We start from the raw sequence: 16,845 nt of genomic DNA on the forward strand, positions 1-16,845 counted from the left end.
TCCAAGTGTCTCATGTTTGAAAGAGCCTATGTAAGCTATGGGTTGGATGCAGGGGAGAGAGAATATGACCTTGAGTTCAAATTCTGATTCCATCACTGGCTAGTTGTCAGACCCTGGGAAGTTATTTAAAATCTCTGCTCCTCAGCTTCCCCATCTGTAAAATGGACACAATAATCTCTATCTTATAAATGAAGAGAGCAGTTTATGTAAAACATGTAATATATAGTAATTGCTTCTTAGGTGTTAAGCTTTTTGTAAAAAAGTTATATATATATCAAAATATACTTAATTAAATTATTCAATGAGAATAAATAGAGGGTGAAATAAATCACACTTCACCTGCTCTGATGAAGTCTTCAAAACCTCAGACAGGCTAGCCACTGAAAGTCACAATATTGCTGTAGGGAAACAAAACCTCTGCCATTTTTCACCATCACACGTCGGTGGGCTTTTTTCTTTTATTTAGGAAATGAGATGACATGCAAAATATGGAATTTTCAAATGACACACCAAGTTTTAGTCTTACAGTAAAGATCTTGCTGAAAGAGGATTCACTTACTTGGCTTGAAAGCAAATGAAAAATAACTTGATTAAGCATTGAGAAAAAGCATGTGGAAACCTTGAGATGAACAAAGATAGGGAATTTTCAGTTGATCTTGTGTTGTGATGAGCACTAGGACTTTGTTCAAATGCTAGTTGCCTTCTGGGCTGTAATTTTACTTAAACATCATATCATTCTTTTTCCCATAATTAAGATAGTATAACACATTACAAAGGACTTGGAAAATGGAGAACTGAAAAACATGTTTTTCCTTCCCAGCTTTCTCCTATATATATATATTTTTGTTGCTGCAATCATAGTTTGTATGTAATTTTTCAACTTGATTTTTCAGTTACTATTATGTCAAAGCATTTTTAAGTGCTAAGTGATATATTACATTCCATGATTTATTTAACAGATTTTCTATTATAAATACTAAAGTTGCTTCCAAGTTTTTTTTTGCTGTGATATATAGTTACTGCAAAGAACAATTTTGGTTTCAAAATTTTTCAAAGGATTTTCTCTGTAGGGTAATACTTTAAAAGGAAAAATAAAAGTACCTCTTCTCAAAACTGCATTCACGTAAACCTCCCTCAGGTCCCTTCTTGTGTCCAGCACCATTTATCAAGCCTGGTTTCTATTGGATTCTGCAAAGTTGCAATATGCTGGTATAGATAGTGTGTTTTAAACTTCACCAAACCCAAGAAATAGTGTAAGGTCAATGAGAAAAGAGAGAAGGAGAAGAAAACAAATGGAGAAAAAAACGAATATTTAAAAATGGCCAGAGAATTTTATGAATAGATTTATTCCCTAAACCCAGGTGGGGGCGGGGAGCTGGACTGAGCTGTGTAATTGTCATTTTGTCTTTTATGAACATTGCCTTTGCCTTTCAATCTTTCTTCTCAGTCCTGCATTCCTCCCTTACCCCAGACTATTCTTCTAAGGACTTTGAGGGCTCTATGGACTTGTCCCTCCTCTTTTCATCCTCACATAGCTTCTGCTTTCCTTCCCTGCCGTATGTCCTTGAAATGCAACTTTCATCATTTTGGTTCAGTATTTACTGAGCATTTACTGTGTGCCGGGTGCAGTGGTGGGGGCTGGAAATTCAAAGGCGAGTAAACCACAAAGTCTGTGCTGGTCAAGAGGACGGTGGGAGGCTGTGAGTGAATGGATATCTGAAAGCAGGACTGGAGCTAGCCAAGTGATGAGTGGGTGTGGATGTGCACGGGTGAAGGGCATTTCTGACAAGGAACAGCCCTTGCAAAACTGCACAGAGAGTGCAAGGGGAAAGGCCAAAGTTTCAGAAAGCCTACTCCCTCGGTGTAGAGCCCACCTCACGTTAACACTTGTGAAACACAAAGCTCAGTTGCCTCATGCTTTCCTACTGGCTGGGTAGTCAGGTTAAATGATTCTGAAAAGCCCCCGAATCCCCGTGATTTACCTTTTCTCATCATGTCTGTAAGATGAAGAGGTCCGGCCACTGGTCCATATAAACATCTTAGAGGATGTTGGTCCAGGGGCTCCTTTCCTTATGGTGGAAGTCCTGGAGGAATGGCGGAAAGACCTAGATGGGAACACACTGAAGTTAAATCCATTACCTTAAGTTTGGGAACTCTGTATCAACAGCAACCAATAGCTTTAGTGGACTGACTCTCTTAAATAAGGCCAGGTTTCTGTTGCTACAGAGCAGTGCTTCTCAACCCTGGCTGCACATTAAAATCAAGTTTTTCGAAAGGTTCCTCATTGTTTCTAACGCACTGCTAGGGTTGAGAGCCACCGCCATAGGGAAACATGGCTTTCTAATGATGTTAGCATCATATTCCTTCCCCACAAATCTAATTTTCGTATGGTTTCACACCCTGTAGTACACTGTATTTTTCCAAAATTTTGGTTCAGATTTAGATACTAAAATTCTATTTCTCCTTTCCTATTCAAACTGTTTTCCTTGATGCTGACAGGTGTGACATATTGGTGACAAAACATCATCTTTTAAATATGCTCTGCTGTTGCCAAAGCTGTGGGTTTGTTCCATGGTGGCCGAGTATCTGAGGAAGTCACAGAAGCAGAAGATGAAGCAGATACTCTCTGGCTCCCAGAGGCTAAGTTTATAGGATCCAGAGTCAAGCTCTTGGAGGAATGTTGTATTCTCTTGGTTAGGATTTGGCTTATGGGTTTAATTTTTTCATCTCCAAGCATAGCACTGAAAGTAGTTAGCTATTATAATTTATTTTCTACATAATAACCATTTTCTAGGGATTTAGAAACATGAAATCTCATAGAAATTGTAATCACATCTGAAAGTTAAAATAATATTGAGCTAATAGAACAAAGGAAGGAAGGAAAGTGATTTCTTCATGATTCACAATCACTTGTGGCTTTCCTTCTGGTTGAACACTATATTAACGGGAGGCATGAGACTGGAAATATTAGCTATTATATGATATATTAGCTACTACATGTCAGGCACTTTGCATATATTATTTATGCATATATCATGAGATGTATATGCATACATTTATGTTGTGCTGATATTATGAAAACTGCAAGGTGGATGGTGCTATTATTTCCAGATTATGAATGATGATTCCAGGAGATTGAGATATTTGCTCAGATTTAGAAAAAGTGAAGCCATGCTCCAAAACCAATGTCTGCCTGCTTCCAATTTTCATGCTCTCTGTAGAAAGATATATTATGGTCTTAGCCCAGTGATTCTCAAACTGTAACATGCATATGAATTACCTGGAGGATCTTATAGCAATGGGGATTCTGATTCAGTGGGGTCTGGGGTGGGGCCTGAGTTTCTGCATTTCTAACAGCTCTCAGGTGATGCTGATGTTGAAGGTCTGCAGAAAACACTGAGCAGCAAGGGCCGAGCAATGGTCTTAGAGTGAGTAGTTGGCTAGAGGCCCAATTTTGTCACTACCTAGCTGTGTGGCCTTAAGAAAGTCACTTAACTTTACTAGGGCTTGGCTGTTTTTAATCTGTAACATAGAAAGTGTGAAACAGAGAACCTTTACGATTGCTCTCAGTTCCAACATTTTGTGATTCAGGAAATGGCAGAATGAATCTAGGCATATTCAAGGCATTGTGTACTGCCTTTCTGGGATTAGGTCTAGGAATAGATCTCCTTCTGCAACCCTGGGGTCAGCATCGGAGATAGACGGAACAGAGGCCAAGAGGATAGCAGGGGCTTGGTAACCCATATAGATGCAAGAAGTCATCCTCCCATCCCTGGTCTCCTAGGATAAATGGTGGGAATTAAAGGATACACCTAAACAGATGCCCTCACCAGTTTTAGAAGGGCTTAGAAGTAGAACCTGCTAGCTCTTTAAATGACTGGATCTGAGATATTTAGTTAGTTATGTTCCTTTTTGAAGATCCTTAAAACATATAAAATAAGATAGAGATTAAATCCATTATTAAAGCCAGTTAGCCTTCAGGAAATTAGAATGATTTGAATCTACGTTGAATGACCTACTCCATAAGAATGAGGATTGACTTAAACTTCCAGGAAGTTATTTCAACACTGACTCTGGCGGAATCTTCTGCTCACCTTAGTCACTCCTAAAGGACTAAGGATGTGGAGTAGACGGAAAAGTGACACAATCTTGAGTTAAAGTAAAGCAATAGATTACTGAGGTCCTGCCTTGTTACTCGTTATTAACCAGCATTTCATAGACACACCATACATATTATAAATGCTTTGAAATCATTCCAAGGGAAAGGAGCTGCAATGATCTTAATATATTTAGGATACTTTCAGACTATGTGTCATTATTCTAGTGTGGCACCCTTGCTCTGTTGTTTTAAGACGATATGGAAAGGGGAAGATGAAAGATGTATTCATTCTAATTAACTGTCTAAAGCTTGTTGGAAAGGAGTTAATGACTCCTCGGGTTAGTCCAATAAGTGGATTTGGAGTTTCTCCAGCCCAGTTTTCTTTCATAAAGACAAACTATTATTTAAACCCTGCTAGGTTTGTTGTTAATTAAAATTAAAGGGAGTAGCTGCTTTAAGGACAACGGTATAAAGGTTCTGTGGAAGTTGAAAAAATTTCCAGGCTTCAAAAAAACACCCAGGATATGTTAATGGAAGCTGGTTTGGAGGTTTTCTCGGCTCAAAGGCAGTCCTCCTGAACTGTTACATAATTACCTCAACTCCGCTCACTTTCTAAGACAAGGAACATCTCATTTGAGTTGTGATAAGGAAAGTGATAAAGAGACAAAAAGACACTTTCTACAACTTTGTAATTTGGAATCCTAGCATCAGCAGAGTTCTGCGTTAGCGGAGACACGGGCTGTGGGCAGCGCGAGGCAGCCTGGATCCAATTCCATCATGAAGGGACCTAGGACTTGCAGTGAACCTGGCAGAGCCAGGACCATATGACTGCAGATGAATGAAGTCCGAAAACCAGCAACCCTAAAAGATGCTATCTCAGCCTTGGATGAAAGCAGTTTATCCGTGAGACTGTAACAATTTCTTTGGGTCAAGAAACTATAAAGGGCCTCTTTCCATTGCTCAAGCACACCCCTCGTGGGTTTCTACTTCCTCGACTCAATTTGCACCTTCTCTCTGCCTCTCTTCCCCACCTGGTGAATGAAAGCCTTTGTTTCCGGGGCTGGCTCAGATGTCACCTCTTCTGTGAAGCCTTTCTTTGACCCAGGTTGGCAGCTTCCTCCACTCTGCTCTTAATTCTTGGTATTCAACCTCTGTTAGAGCAAAGCATGCTGTATCCTGCTTGTACACAAATCTGCCTCCCCTGCTAGTCTGTGGGTAATGCAGGGCAGGGCTGCTCCTTACGCACCTTTATGGCACAATGCAGTTCACACAACGCCACCCTGGTTATGTTTGCTGCCCGACCATCTCACTATCCATTTGAAAACATGACTGTCGATATGACTTTGGCCTCCTGCGTTGGGATCACTGCTCCTGGGTGCAGCTGTGGCTCCTTCCTGACCCTTCCCTGAGCTCCAGATGTCCTTCCCCCTTCCTATTCCCACTTCCTCTTGCTCCTTCTCCTGACTCTCCTGCTCCCTCTGTCTTTTTTCAGTGACTTGGGCAGAAAGTTCTATTGCTCGCTGAATTATCATCCAGTAAGATTTTCTTTAGAAAGGCAGCATGGTCCCAGGAGAGCCAGATGGGGCCTATGCGTTTGTTTGCCTCCTGGCATCACCACCTCCCAACTATGTGACTTCAGACAAGTCAGTTGAACACCACTACGTCCTTGTTTCCTCAGCTGTAAAACTGGGAATGGTGACATTTGTTTTTCTGGGTTGCTTGGAGGATTGATGAAATAACAGATGCAAAATACCTAAAGTAGGATCAAGGCACATAGTAGGAACATACTAAACATCAGTTTCTTTCTTTTTTCCTCTGTTATTAGTTTTGATGGCAAATGGACTGGATTTTTTAATCTTTTTTTAAAAAAAATCCAATTAACTTGTTTTGTACTTGTACATCGAGATTATTGATTTTTTTTTCCTATGGGTCAGTGGCTCTCAATAGAGGAAAAACAGTTTTCTCAGATACAAAGATAATAAAATCTGAAGTACTTCCTCATTCACATTAAGTTCTGATACCTATCCTGAGCAAGAAGAGCAGAAAGAGAGCGTCCCTGAACCCTGGCCATACATTACAATCATCTGGGGAAATGTCTAAAAAATACTGGGTCTCTAGCCAGACCAGTAGAACCTTTGGGGTGGGGCCCTGGCATTGGAATTTTGAAAAAAGCTGTTCGGGCATTCTGCATCGTGGTTGCAGCCAGGGTGAGAAACAATTGTTACAAACGCTCAGGTTCTGATTTCATTTCATTTGAATCCTTTATGGAGACTCCTCCTGTCTCTAGAAGCTTCATCAGGGGAGTAACAGTTCTGAGTCCTACTCTGTGCAGTGGCTTCTCCACTGGTATCCATGTCGAGGCCTTGAGGTGACAGCCACAAGGACAAGTGGCATATGAGGCAGGGAAAGAGCATGCGGTTGCAGTTTTCTGGCGTCAGTGGCCTTGAGCTATGCATATGGGATGCTCTTAATGCACTCTGCTTTATTAAACAGCAAGCAGGAGCCAGCAGAACTATTTAACACATAATTACATGTCTAATCTTGCGTAAAATTGTAACACTAATGACATCACAGCAGCAACTTAAAAGGTCACTCTGAGCACAGAAATTTAGGAATGCTTCTAATCTGTGACACTTTATCTTTGCAGATGGCAAATTATATGTTCTCCATAGGAACTGAGTTGTTTTGTCTTCAGGGCCTTTGGTGGGAGAAGCCAAATGTATGGTGATAATTTTAGACCTAGTGATTGAATTTAGAAAACACTGGTCCATCTTAAGAGTAGTTTTAAATGTCTTAGGGATGTTTTATTCTCAAAATAAACTAGTATGTTTTGTTTTAATTCATTTGGGTGTCCATTTGGTGGCATTTCTTAAGTGTCTTGTAGGTGCCAGGCACTGTACTGGGTGATGGGGGCACCAAGCCACCGTTTATCTGCTTCCAAGGAGTGCACCATCTATGGAGGAGTCAGGATAATAAATCAACATTCACTGTACCAAAACTGCTCTTTCTAAAGGGTGCTGTGACTTCCCAGTGGGCATATCTAATAGTTACTTGTCTCTTCACATCTTACTTAACTTGCTCAGCTTACTGAATTTGATCCTAATATTGTTGGTCATTTCTTACTTCTAAAAATGCTTTACAAACTTGACGCATAGGACAATGCTCTCTTGTTTCTCTTTCTCACTCTCTAGCTGCTCCTTCCATTTCTTTGTTGGGTTCCTGTTTCTCTATCTGCCCCCTAAATGTTAGTATCATTTGGGGGACTACTCTTGAAAAGTCTCTTGACTTTGAGAAGTTCTTTATAGATCTTGGATACCAGCCATTTATCTGTAGTGTCATTTGCAAATATCTTCTCCCATTCTGTGGGTTGCCTCTTTGTTTTGTTGACTGTTTCTCAAACTCAACACCCAAAAAACAAATAAGTCAAAATATGGGCAGAAGACATGAACAGACACTTCTCAAAAGAAGATATACAAATGGCTACAGACACATGAAAAAATGTTCATCATCATCAGCCATCAGGGAAATTCAAATCAAAACCACATTGAGATACCACCTTACACCAGTTAGAATGGCAAAGATTGACAAGGCAAGAAACAACAAATGTTGGAGAGGTTGTGGAGAAAGGGGAACCCTCTTACACTGTTGGTGGGAATGCAAGTTGGTACAGCCACTTTGGAAAACAGTGTGGAGGTTCCTCAAAAAAATTAAAAATAGAGCTACCCTATGACCCAGCAATTGCACTACTGGGTATTTACCCCAAAGACATAGATGTAGTGAAAAGAAGGGCCATATGCACCCCAATGTTCAGAGCAGCAATGTCCACAGTAGCCAAACTGTGGAAAGAGCCGAGATGCCCTTCAACAGATGAATGGATAAAGAAGACGTGGTCCATATATACAATGGAATATTACTCAGCCATCAGAAAGGATGAATACCCAACTTTTACATCAACATGGATGGGACTGGAGGCGATTAGGCTAAGTGAAATAAGTCAAGTAGAGAAAGTCAATTATCCTATGGTTTCACTTATTTGTGGAACATAAGGAATAGCACGGAGGACATTAGGAGAAGGAAGGGAAAAATGAAGGGGGGAAATCAGAGGGGGAGATGAACCATGAGAGACTATGGACTCCAAGAAACAAACTGAGGGTTTTAGAGGGGAGGGGGTGGGGGGATGGGTTAGCCTGGTGATGGGTATTAAGGAGGGCACATTCTGCGTGGAGCACTGGGTGTTATACGAAAACAGTGAATTGTGGATCGTTTCCTCATGTATTGTATGGTGACTAACATAACATAATAAAATAAAATTAAAAAAAAAAGAAAAGTCTCTGGACAATGCCTTCTAACAGGAATGTGAAAGACCTTTCTTTCCCAGTTTGATGCCTGAAAGCCTGAGTGAATGGCTCTGTTTGCGGCTCAGTGGTAGAGGTAAAGAAGTGTATTGCTGAACACTAATGGCCTTTTTGAGAAGAATCAAATTAGAGAAAATGGGTTCTGTGAATTATTATTTCAGACTACTTTTCAACGGCTGGGTTGACAATGTACAGACTCCTCTGGCTAGAGGTGGGTGTGGGAGTTATTTGTGACCTCTGTCACATATGTGGGGCAACTGTTGTTCATGTAATCAGGATGTGTTTGACTTCTGCTTCAGGAGGACATAGCCCCAGTTAAATAATGGACCTGTCCTTTAGCCTGCTGCTGACTTGGCTCATTGAGCTTAGCACTTCAGAGGCTCTGGGCTTCTGATCGTCACTCTGTAGCTGAGTAATTGTATGAACAAAGGCAAAACACTCCTTTTCTCCTCAGTGTTGCCACCCGTGAAAAGTTGACTGTGGAACTGAACTCTATTCTTTTAGTTAATTCAGTATTCATTTCTTCATTAACAAAAACTTATTGAAGATGTAACATACGGCAGGCACCAAGCTGGGTGTTAGGGATATGTTGGTGAACACAGCACGTATGACCCTTTTTTTGTGGACCTTATGGTCTAGAGGAGGGGACGGACTGGTCAGATGGGTGTGCTTGGGGGCCTTTAATATAAGATCATTATGCATGTGTGTAATGAAGTAAGTTTTGCATTATATCTACATCAAAAATGGCTATCTCAGGGCTTAGTTGAAAAAGCTTTGAAATTAGTTTCAGGTTGAAATTCCAGCTCTACAACGCAGTAATTATGTAACCTAAATACATTGTTAGACTTCCCTGAACGTCATTTTCCTCATCAAGAAAATCAGAGTAATAACAGATATCATAAAGATTCACCATGCAGATAATTTGAAATAATGTATGGCATTGAGTAGGCACTTGGTAAATGTTAGTGTTTTTCATTTGGAGGAAATAGTAGAAATTTTTTTCCCAAATTGCCATACCAATACATCAAGCCCTTCTGCTTGAGTCATTTAAAAAAAAGTGTTATGCAGAAATGGAATACACATTTCTACATGGGCTTAATTAGTCCACTATTCCATAATTCATTTCTTAATGAGCTTTTCAAGCGGATAATCACAACTGATGTTCAGTTTGATTCCTTCTATGCTACATATTTAAAACTGGTTTAATTGTTAAACATTCACTCTGTTGGGCATCACACATACACAGCTGGTGTAAGAAAACCTGCTCATAACTCACGTGTGCCTCAGATTGGTACAAATGACAGATTTATGCTGAGACCATCCATCTCTTCTCAGTGAATGTGGTTTAATTCTTCTACTTCAGTTGAAAATCAAAGATGCCAAACTATAATAGCTTTTTTACAGAGAAGAACTAGAAATGCCAATAATAAACATAAAGGTATGAGGTTCTTCTCCAGACCTATATAAATAATGCATTTATATGCATTGTTTCATTTAATTCTGTAACCCGTAGGAGAGCTCTCAATATTTACCAAAAAAGGAAAGCAATATTCAGAAAAGCAAGTAATTAGGCTTAAGTTACAGAGTTATTAAGTGATGATGTCCGATTTTCAATCTGAACCTGTCTAACCCCAAAACCCACGCTCTCTCAACCTCTTTTGAGGTTTTGAGAGCCCTTTTGCCTCCTGGGCTCTAATTCCTCATATATAACATGAGGGAATTGAAAGAGATGAGTCTAAGTTTCCTTTCATCTGAAAAATTTTATTTCGTTCCGCTTTGGAGAATTGCAGCCAAGGTCTGTTCCTACGACTTGACTTCTAATTTGTCTTTGGTGAGATATAATTTCTTTCTATTTCACATTCTGTTAATTTCTTAAATGAAGTCTTCAGTAATACTCATGGGGAAAACTAGTAAAGTAGACAGAGGAGAGATTAAGCGCCAAGTAGGAAGGCAAAATGAAAGCCCCCCAGTGATCCTTGAAAAGTTTTTCTGTAGACCCAGGCATTGCTGTAGAGTTGGACATCTTGGGTACAAACGTTGTTTTGATGTTAGGATTCCAACAGACTCTTCTACTAATTTCTCCTACTCCCTAGGCTGCCTCTCCATACAGCCCATCTCTAACCCAATTGTTAAACCATCACTCTATCCCAAGGGGGAGCTATGATAGTTGAAATTTTAGATGCTCTAGCAGACTGGTGAGAGAGGTATTTTGGGGGCAAAAACATACGGTTCATAGGTCCAGCTGTGGTGGTCACTGAATGAACTCTATTTGTCCATGGCCTCTCCCAGTAGGCTCTCTGAACTGACTACCGATAATACACGTAAAATTCTACTTGCTGAACTCGCTGTTCTCAGCCCCAAATTGAGTATTCCAGCTCTTTCTTTTTGCCAACAGGACCATTCCTTTGATTTATCCTTGTCTTTAATTGCTAAATGGAATAGAAACCATGACCTCTGAAAGCAGAGAAAACTTGAAGTTCCATTTCTGCCCTTTTGCTATCAATATTACATTGGATACAAGCTAATTAACTTCTCTGAGTCTCAATTTCCTTACCTATGAAATGGAAATATGATGTACCCCTCAATATTTGTTGTGAGGATTAATTAAAATAATGAACCTGACATTATTGGCAGCTATTTATTTATATGTAGCTATTTATTTATGTGTACATAAATAAATGTTTATTTATATATTCTAATATACTTAATATGCCAAATTAAGACCATTATCCTAATGAAGGGATTTGAAATAGAGTTCCAAAAAATCATTGAATACTAGCTGGGAGAGATATCAGAAATATTCTAGGGCATATGCCAATATTGAGGCTTGGTGGTTTTGGGTTTTCTTGGATAGTTAAACTTTTTTAAGATTGTAGGTAAAAGGCAAATGTGTCTAATTACAAAAGTAGGTTTTTACAATGCAAAGGCACTAAGCTGGTGAAGGAAAATATTTTTAAAATTCTAAATCATACTTTGATCCAGTGGAAAGAACTGTACTTATAGATACAAGGGAAAAAAAATCAGCAGCAGAAATAGTGATTCCTTTTTGATGGCTACAAGTTGAAGAAATACCCATTCAAACTATTTAGACTTTATGGTGAATAAATATGAAATTAGATAGATAGTCCTTTTTTAAATCTATGATTTTACTATTGTCTGGAAAATACCTGATATGATAATTCAGTTGCTGAGGATAATTACAATATAAATAATATAAATACCTTGGGATAGTTTGCTTAAAGAGCTTGAATCTTCTGTTTGTTGCCTATATGATTTTGGGTTCCATATTTGGGACTAAGAACCTAGGAGACTAAGAGAAACCACCTAAGAAGATGAGTGAGGGTCAGAAATTAGAATCCTAGTTATTCTTCAACCCACACATTTACCTCTAAATGACTATGCAAATTGAAAAGAGGCAGCATAGATCAAGGAGGCAGATGGGAATCACTTTTACCTCTTACTTTCATTTCTTCCTTGCTCTCTGACATGGGATGAGTTAATTAACCTCTCTAAATCTCAATTTCCTTATCTGTAAAAATGAAGTTTGTAATCCCTCCAAAAATTGTTTCAGTATTTTCAGTATTAAGTGAAAAGACATGTCAAGTCTGGGACATCATGGGTACTAATCAATGTAAATCTCTCCCTGAAAGGAACTGATTTGTTTACCTTGTCCAAAATCTGTTATCAAGACCCAGACAAACAGTCTCTTTTCAAGTAGGGAAAAGCAGCCAATGCATATGGTTGGTTTCTTGAAAATATAGACACCAATCCATTAAGAAGCATTGATTAAAAGTTGCTTCATATTAGAAGATGTTAAATATATAGGGATGAATGAAAGAAGTGATTTTCCTGTCCCTCATACCTCATCACTCAGTCTCCAAATTCTTGTATATAATTTCTTACTGTCTCTAGAGAACCACTGTCCAATAAATGTATAATATCAACCACATATGTGATTTTAAGTTTTCTAAAAGTCACAACGAAAAGAATAAAAAGAAACAAGAGATTAATTATAATAATAAATGTTATTTAACCTAATATACCCCAAATATTATTGACATGTAATAAAATAAAAATTATTAATGGAATAATTTACACTTTTTACAAAAACTAAGGCTTTAAGATTCAGTGCATATTTTATACTTGTAACACATGGCAATGTGGACTAACCACATTTGAAATGCTCAATAGGCACATGTGTCTAGTGGCTAGTGTTTTGAATTATTTCCAAATCTACCTTCTGTTGCTACATCAATTTTTGCAACAATAATACATCATCAAGAACAATAATTATTTTCATTTATTGAGTACTTGTCATGTGATGGTCCTGTGTTTTATGTACATCACATTGACGACTACCCTATTTTATGGAAGAGGAAAATGAGGCTTAGAGAGAGTAAATAATCTGAAGGTCATAGAACTTTTTAAATGGCAGATCTGGTATTCACATCCGTGTCAGTTTGATTCTAGTGTCTATCATGCTATCTGTCTGGATTCCTCGAATAGCCTCCTAACTGGTTAGTTGCCTTGGAGCAGGACATTTTCATACAGCATGTCAAAATAGGCACTTCAGATTGTAATACCATTATTTTATTAATATTACCAAGTAATTTTTGTCATAGACAGTCCTGACCTTCAGCCATCTTTGAGCCTAAACCTATCTGTCCTCACATTCATGAGGACTAGCCAGACCCTCATTTCATTCCCAAGTCACTTAGAGGTGTAGGGCTGGGGTGAGTGCAGGGATGTAATCAGTGTTCAGAGTGGACCAAGATTGCTGGTGAAAATGCCAGCATTGTCCCTAAAAAGGGTTGAAGTTGCCTTAGCTGATTCTAGATCTAGAGCAGGTGCTATGCAAGAAGAATCATACCAAGTAACAAGGAATCTATCAAAGACTATCAGGATCATTTCAAAAAGATTTAGGAATTGACTTAAAGTTGCAAAGAAAGAACAATCTGACTATCAATCAGAATAATAATAAAATGGATGGAAATATAGCACATATGTTTCATTTGTGATTTCACAGTATTATTTTAAAAAACTAACTGGTTACCATTAGAAGATGCTAGGAAACAAACTTATTACTTTGAAAATTGTTCAGTATAGGGAAATAATCCTTTATCCTATGTTTTCAATATTAACCAAAGCATTGGGAAGCCAAATAGTTAGTGAAGTAAAGTTTCTCTTTATAGAAGTCTTTCACCTAATTAAAGAGGATAGGATATTAGAGTTAAACTATTATCATTTTTCAACTCTTAAGAAGCCAAAGTTCCTAGACTTTGATCATCAGTGACTGTTATCATTAAAAAAGAAAGCCACTCACAATATCAATTATGAATTAGTCTTGTCAAGAAACCCCCAAACTTGAATCTGATCAATCCTCTGGAGCCAATGAACAATTTATGGAAAACAAAGAGAACAGAAGAAATGTGATAAAATATAGTGGGGATGCAATCAGTGAAATTGAGACCTTGAGGACAGACAACCTGGAGTCTTTAATAAATAATTTCTAAGATAAGATAGAGAAGGAAACTGTAGATTAAATGAGACTTAAAAAACATTATTTACCAGTTGTAGTGTGTGAATTTTATTTGGATTCTGATTTACAGACTGTGAAAAAAAAGTCATTTTCTCTTCTGTTTTAAATCTTTATTGCAGTCCAGTTCCTCTTGAAGTATTTTTTCTAAGCATACTTTTAGTCAGGTCACTTCCTTGCTTAACATCCATCAATGGCTCTCTATTATCTGTAGGTAAACCCAAGGAAGATTTCACAGGCTCTATGTGCTCTACTTTAAGGAAGATGTTATGTGTGAACTTTAGGGAAGGTGTCCTAGAAGAAGGGGAATTGATAGGATAAGAAGGGGAAGAGTATTAGGCAGAGTTTCTGGGAAGGACAATCGAATAAGCTCATTGATGTGAGCATAGTATGGGTGGAGATTGGGTGGGAGGTTGGAACTTCCTGAAGTGTAGGGTCGATGTTGTGTAGCTGGAGAGTGAAGAGCTATGAAAACCAAGTCTGGGAGGAGTTGGTACTTGTTGCTTTGGGATTCATCATTGCACTTTCTTTTTGCTCCCTAAGTAACAATATAAGATGAAGCTCTTCTTGAAAGCAATGATTCTTAATCTTTTCCCCTTCGTGACACACATTCACGTCACTTTACTCCATGAGCATTACCAAGTTCTGAAGGTCAGGCTGCAGCATAGGTCCCCAGTTATGCACCAGCTTTAATGCGGTGGCCTTCATAACCAGTCACAGTGTGGTGTGTCTTGTTACCCCAGCTGAAAACCCCTCTTGTGGCTGTGGTGGTGGTAAGGTAGAGTCCAACAGCTGGTAGCAGGAGTTGGGGTCAAGAGTGCTGGAGCTACAGGGAGGAATGTTCTAACTGGCTAATAGAGCCAGCAGACAAATCCAGGTCAAAGAATGAAGTGCAAATACAAACACCAAGGATTATATTCAGATTTAAAGACTGGCCATAGTGTGTTCCCAAGAGAGAAAGGTGGTTCAGGATCATGGGGAATGACATACTGGCTTCCTGTCCTCTCAAGATTTGAGACAAGCTTGGCTCCAGGATGCAGGGAGTCAGCCTGGAACAAGTGGGGGAAAGGATCCTGGCACAAGTGAGGCAGACTTGGAGGCTTTCCATCTTTATTGGTGTGTGACTCTCTTGCTTTCCCCCTTATTGACTCTGTGGCTTGGAGTTGACAATTAAGCATACCTTAGCTTGTTTCCTTATTTTTAAAATGGAATTATTATTGGCAAATGGAAGGAAATCAATCAGGTAGTTCTTTTTAATGGATTTATCTCAAAGCTTCAATTATGTCAAGGTCAAAAGACCCATTTCTTTTTCTGGAACATTCTCACCTTATATAAACTGATACATAAAATCAAAATAAAGCTCTTCTCAAACTCATGTTTTCCACATTGCTTTCAAAACACTTCAAACAAATTGTAGAGGAAAAAAATGGTCATTGTTTCTTTCAAGGAATAGAATTCTGTAAGAAACAAAAAGAAATGCAGCTGCAGTAGCCAAGGATAGCTGCCACTTGGGTACATTTGGCTAGAATATTCCATCATGAATTGTTGGGCCAGGGAGATTGTTTCAGTTGCTGTGGCATACATAGATCTAGAGTTTACACAGCACTGGATAAACAGGGTTATTGAGGGAAACTAAATGACAAACCAACCTAAACTAGTGTTAGCGACATAAATATTTATGTTTTATGGAATTTACCAAAAAGAATCAATTACTATAAACAACTATTCACTGCTAACTGACATGGTAAGCCCTTTGTCATCTGAGACTCATAAGATCCTTAGAGGTCATTCTTCCCTTTGTATCTGATGCTTTAACCCTTTGGAATGTTCTAAATGTGGAGTTATCTGGCTATTGATTAAAAGACTCCAGTGGAGAGGAATCTACTTTCTCTGGAGACAATGTCCCCCCTCCTTCCCAACCCATTGTTGGACGTTTATATTTGTTGGAAAGTGTTTCTATAATTTGAGCTGGACTCTGCCTTCCTAGAGTTCCACTATTGCTCCTGGTTTCACAGTCTGGATTGCTTTCCAGATGTTTCATTCAGCTGTAATATCCTGCCAATACTTCTTAACTATAAACTGAATGTTATCCAACTGTTTTTCAGATAACATGATCTCAGTTTCTTTTCTTATTTTAGTCCCCTCCTCAGGCCATACTCCATTGGTTAATGTCTTTCCCAAGTATCATGAGCAGAACAATACTAAAATTTATTATTTAACAGTGCTATATATTTTTAAATTAATTTAGTTGCCACAGAACCTCTACAAAACAGGAGCATAGAGACTTTAAATAACCAGCCCAAGTCACGGAGCTGATAAGTAGAGAGCTAAAAAATGAACTCTAGCTGCCTACATTAAAAATCTATACTCTTAAACATGGCACAATTGTATTTTTCTGAATATAGTACTTCTAGTGTCATCTGGTTAGTGTTGAGAATGACAAAACTATCACCTCCTTCTATGTATGTGTCCTGAGAGACCACATTCATACTTTTGGCTGGTATGATTGACCATGATACATACAGGGGATTAAGTCAAGAGTCAGATCCTGAAATTCCACACCTGCCTTTCAAAGGCCATGCAGAGGTCCTTATCTTGAAGATGATGGAGTCCTACTTTGCATTTAAGATGATGGCGTCCCATTTTGCATTTTTTATTTTAATATCTGTCACATATTTTTGAACAAAGGGCAAACCACACGATCATATCTACATATTTGAAACATTACTCTGAAGCTAGTATCAAGGATCAATTAGAGCAGGATGAAATGATAAGCAGGGAATTAGATGATGATGAGGGCAATAATCCAGGCAAGATCCAGAGGAAGTGGAGATGGTAAAGGATGAAGAGATCTA

At 38.6% G+C, this 16,845-nt stretch overlaps 1 protein-coding gene across 7 annotated transcripts in view; it reads right to left on the reverse strand.

The window, feature by feature from the left end:
• The window catches only part of KCNMB2 (potassium calcium-activated channel subfamily M regulatory beta subunit 2), a 226,203-nt gene that overhangs the window by 29,416 nt on the left and 179,942 nt on the right, over window positions 1–16,845 (reverse strand). For 6 of the 7 annotated variants that reach the window (XM_025869473.2, XM_073896989.1, XM_073896976.1 and 3 more), the window contains one exon: window positions 1,983–2,105. In XM_025869473.2, coding sequence (XP_025725258.1) covers window positions 1,983–2,038 — 56 coding nt within the window. In that variant the 5' untranslated portion in view covers window positions 2,039–2,105. Of the gene's footprint in view, window positions 1–1,982; window positions 2,106–9,730; window positions 9,778–16,845 lie in introns of those variants that run through there. The other variant, XM_073896995.1, reaches the window with a different exon arrangement.

The sequence above is a fragment of the Callorhinus ursinus genome, unplaced genomic scaffold (genome assembly GCF_003265705.2).
Source record: "Callorhinus ursinus isolate GAN/ISIS: 27379988/994484 unplaced genomic scaffold, GSC_fseal_2.0 scaffold1, whole genome shotgun sequence".
Lineage (NCBI taxonomy): Eukaryota > Metazoa > Chordata > Mammalia > Carnivora > Otariidae > Callorhinus > Callorhinus ursinus.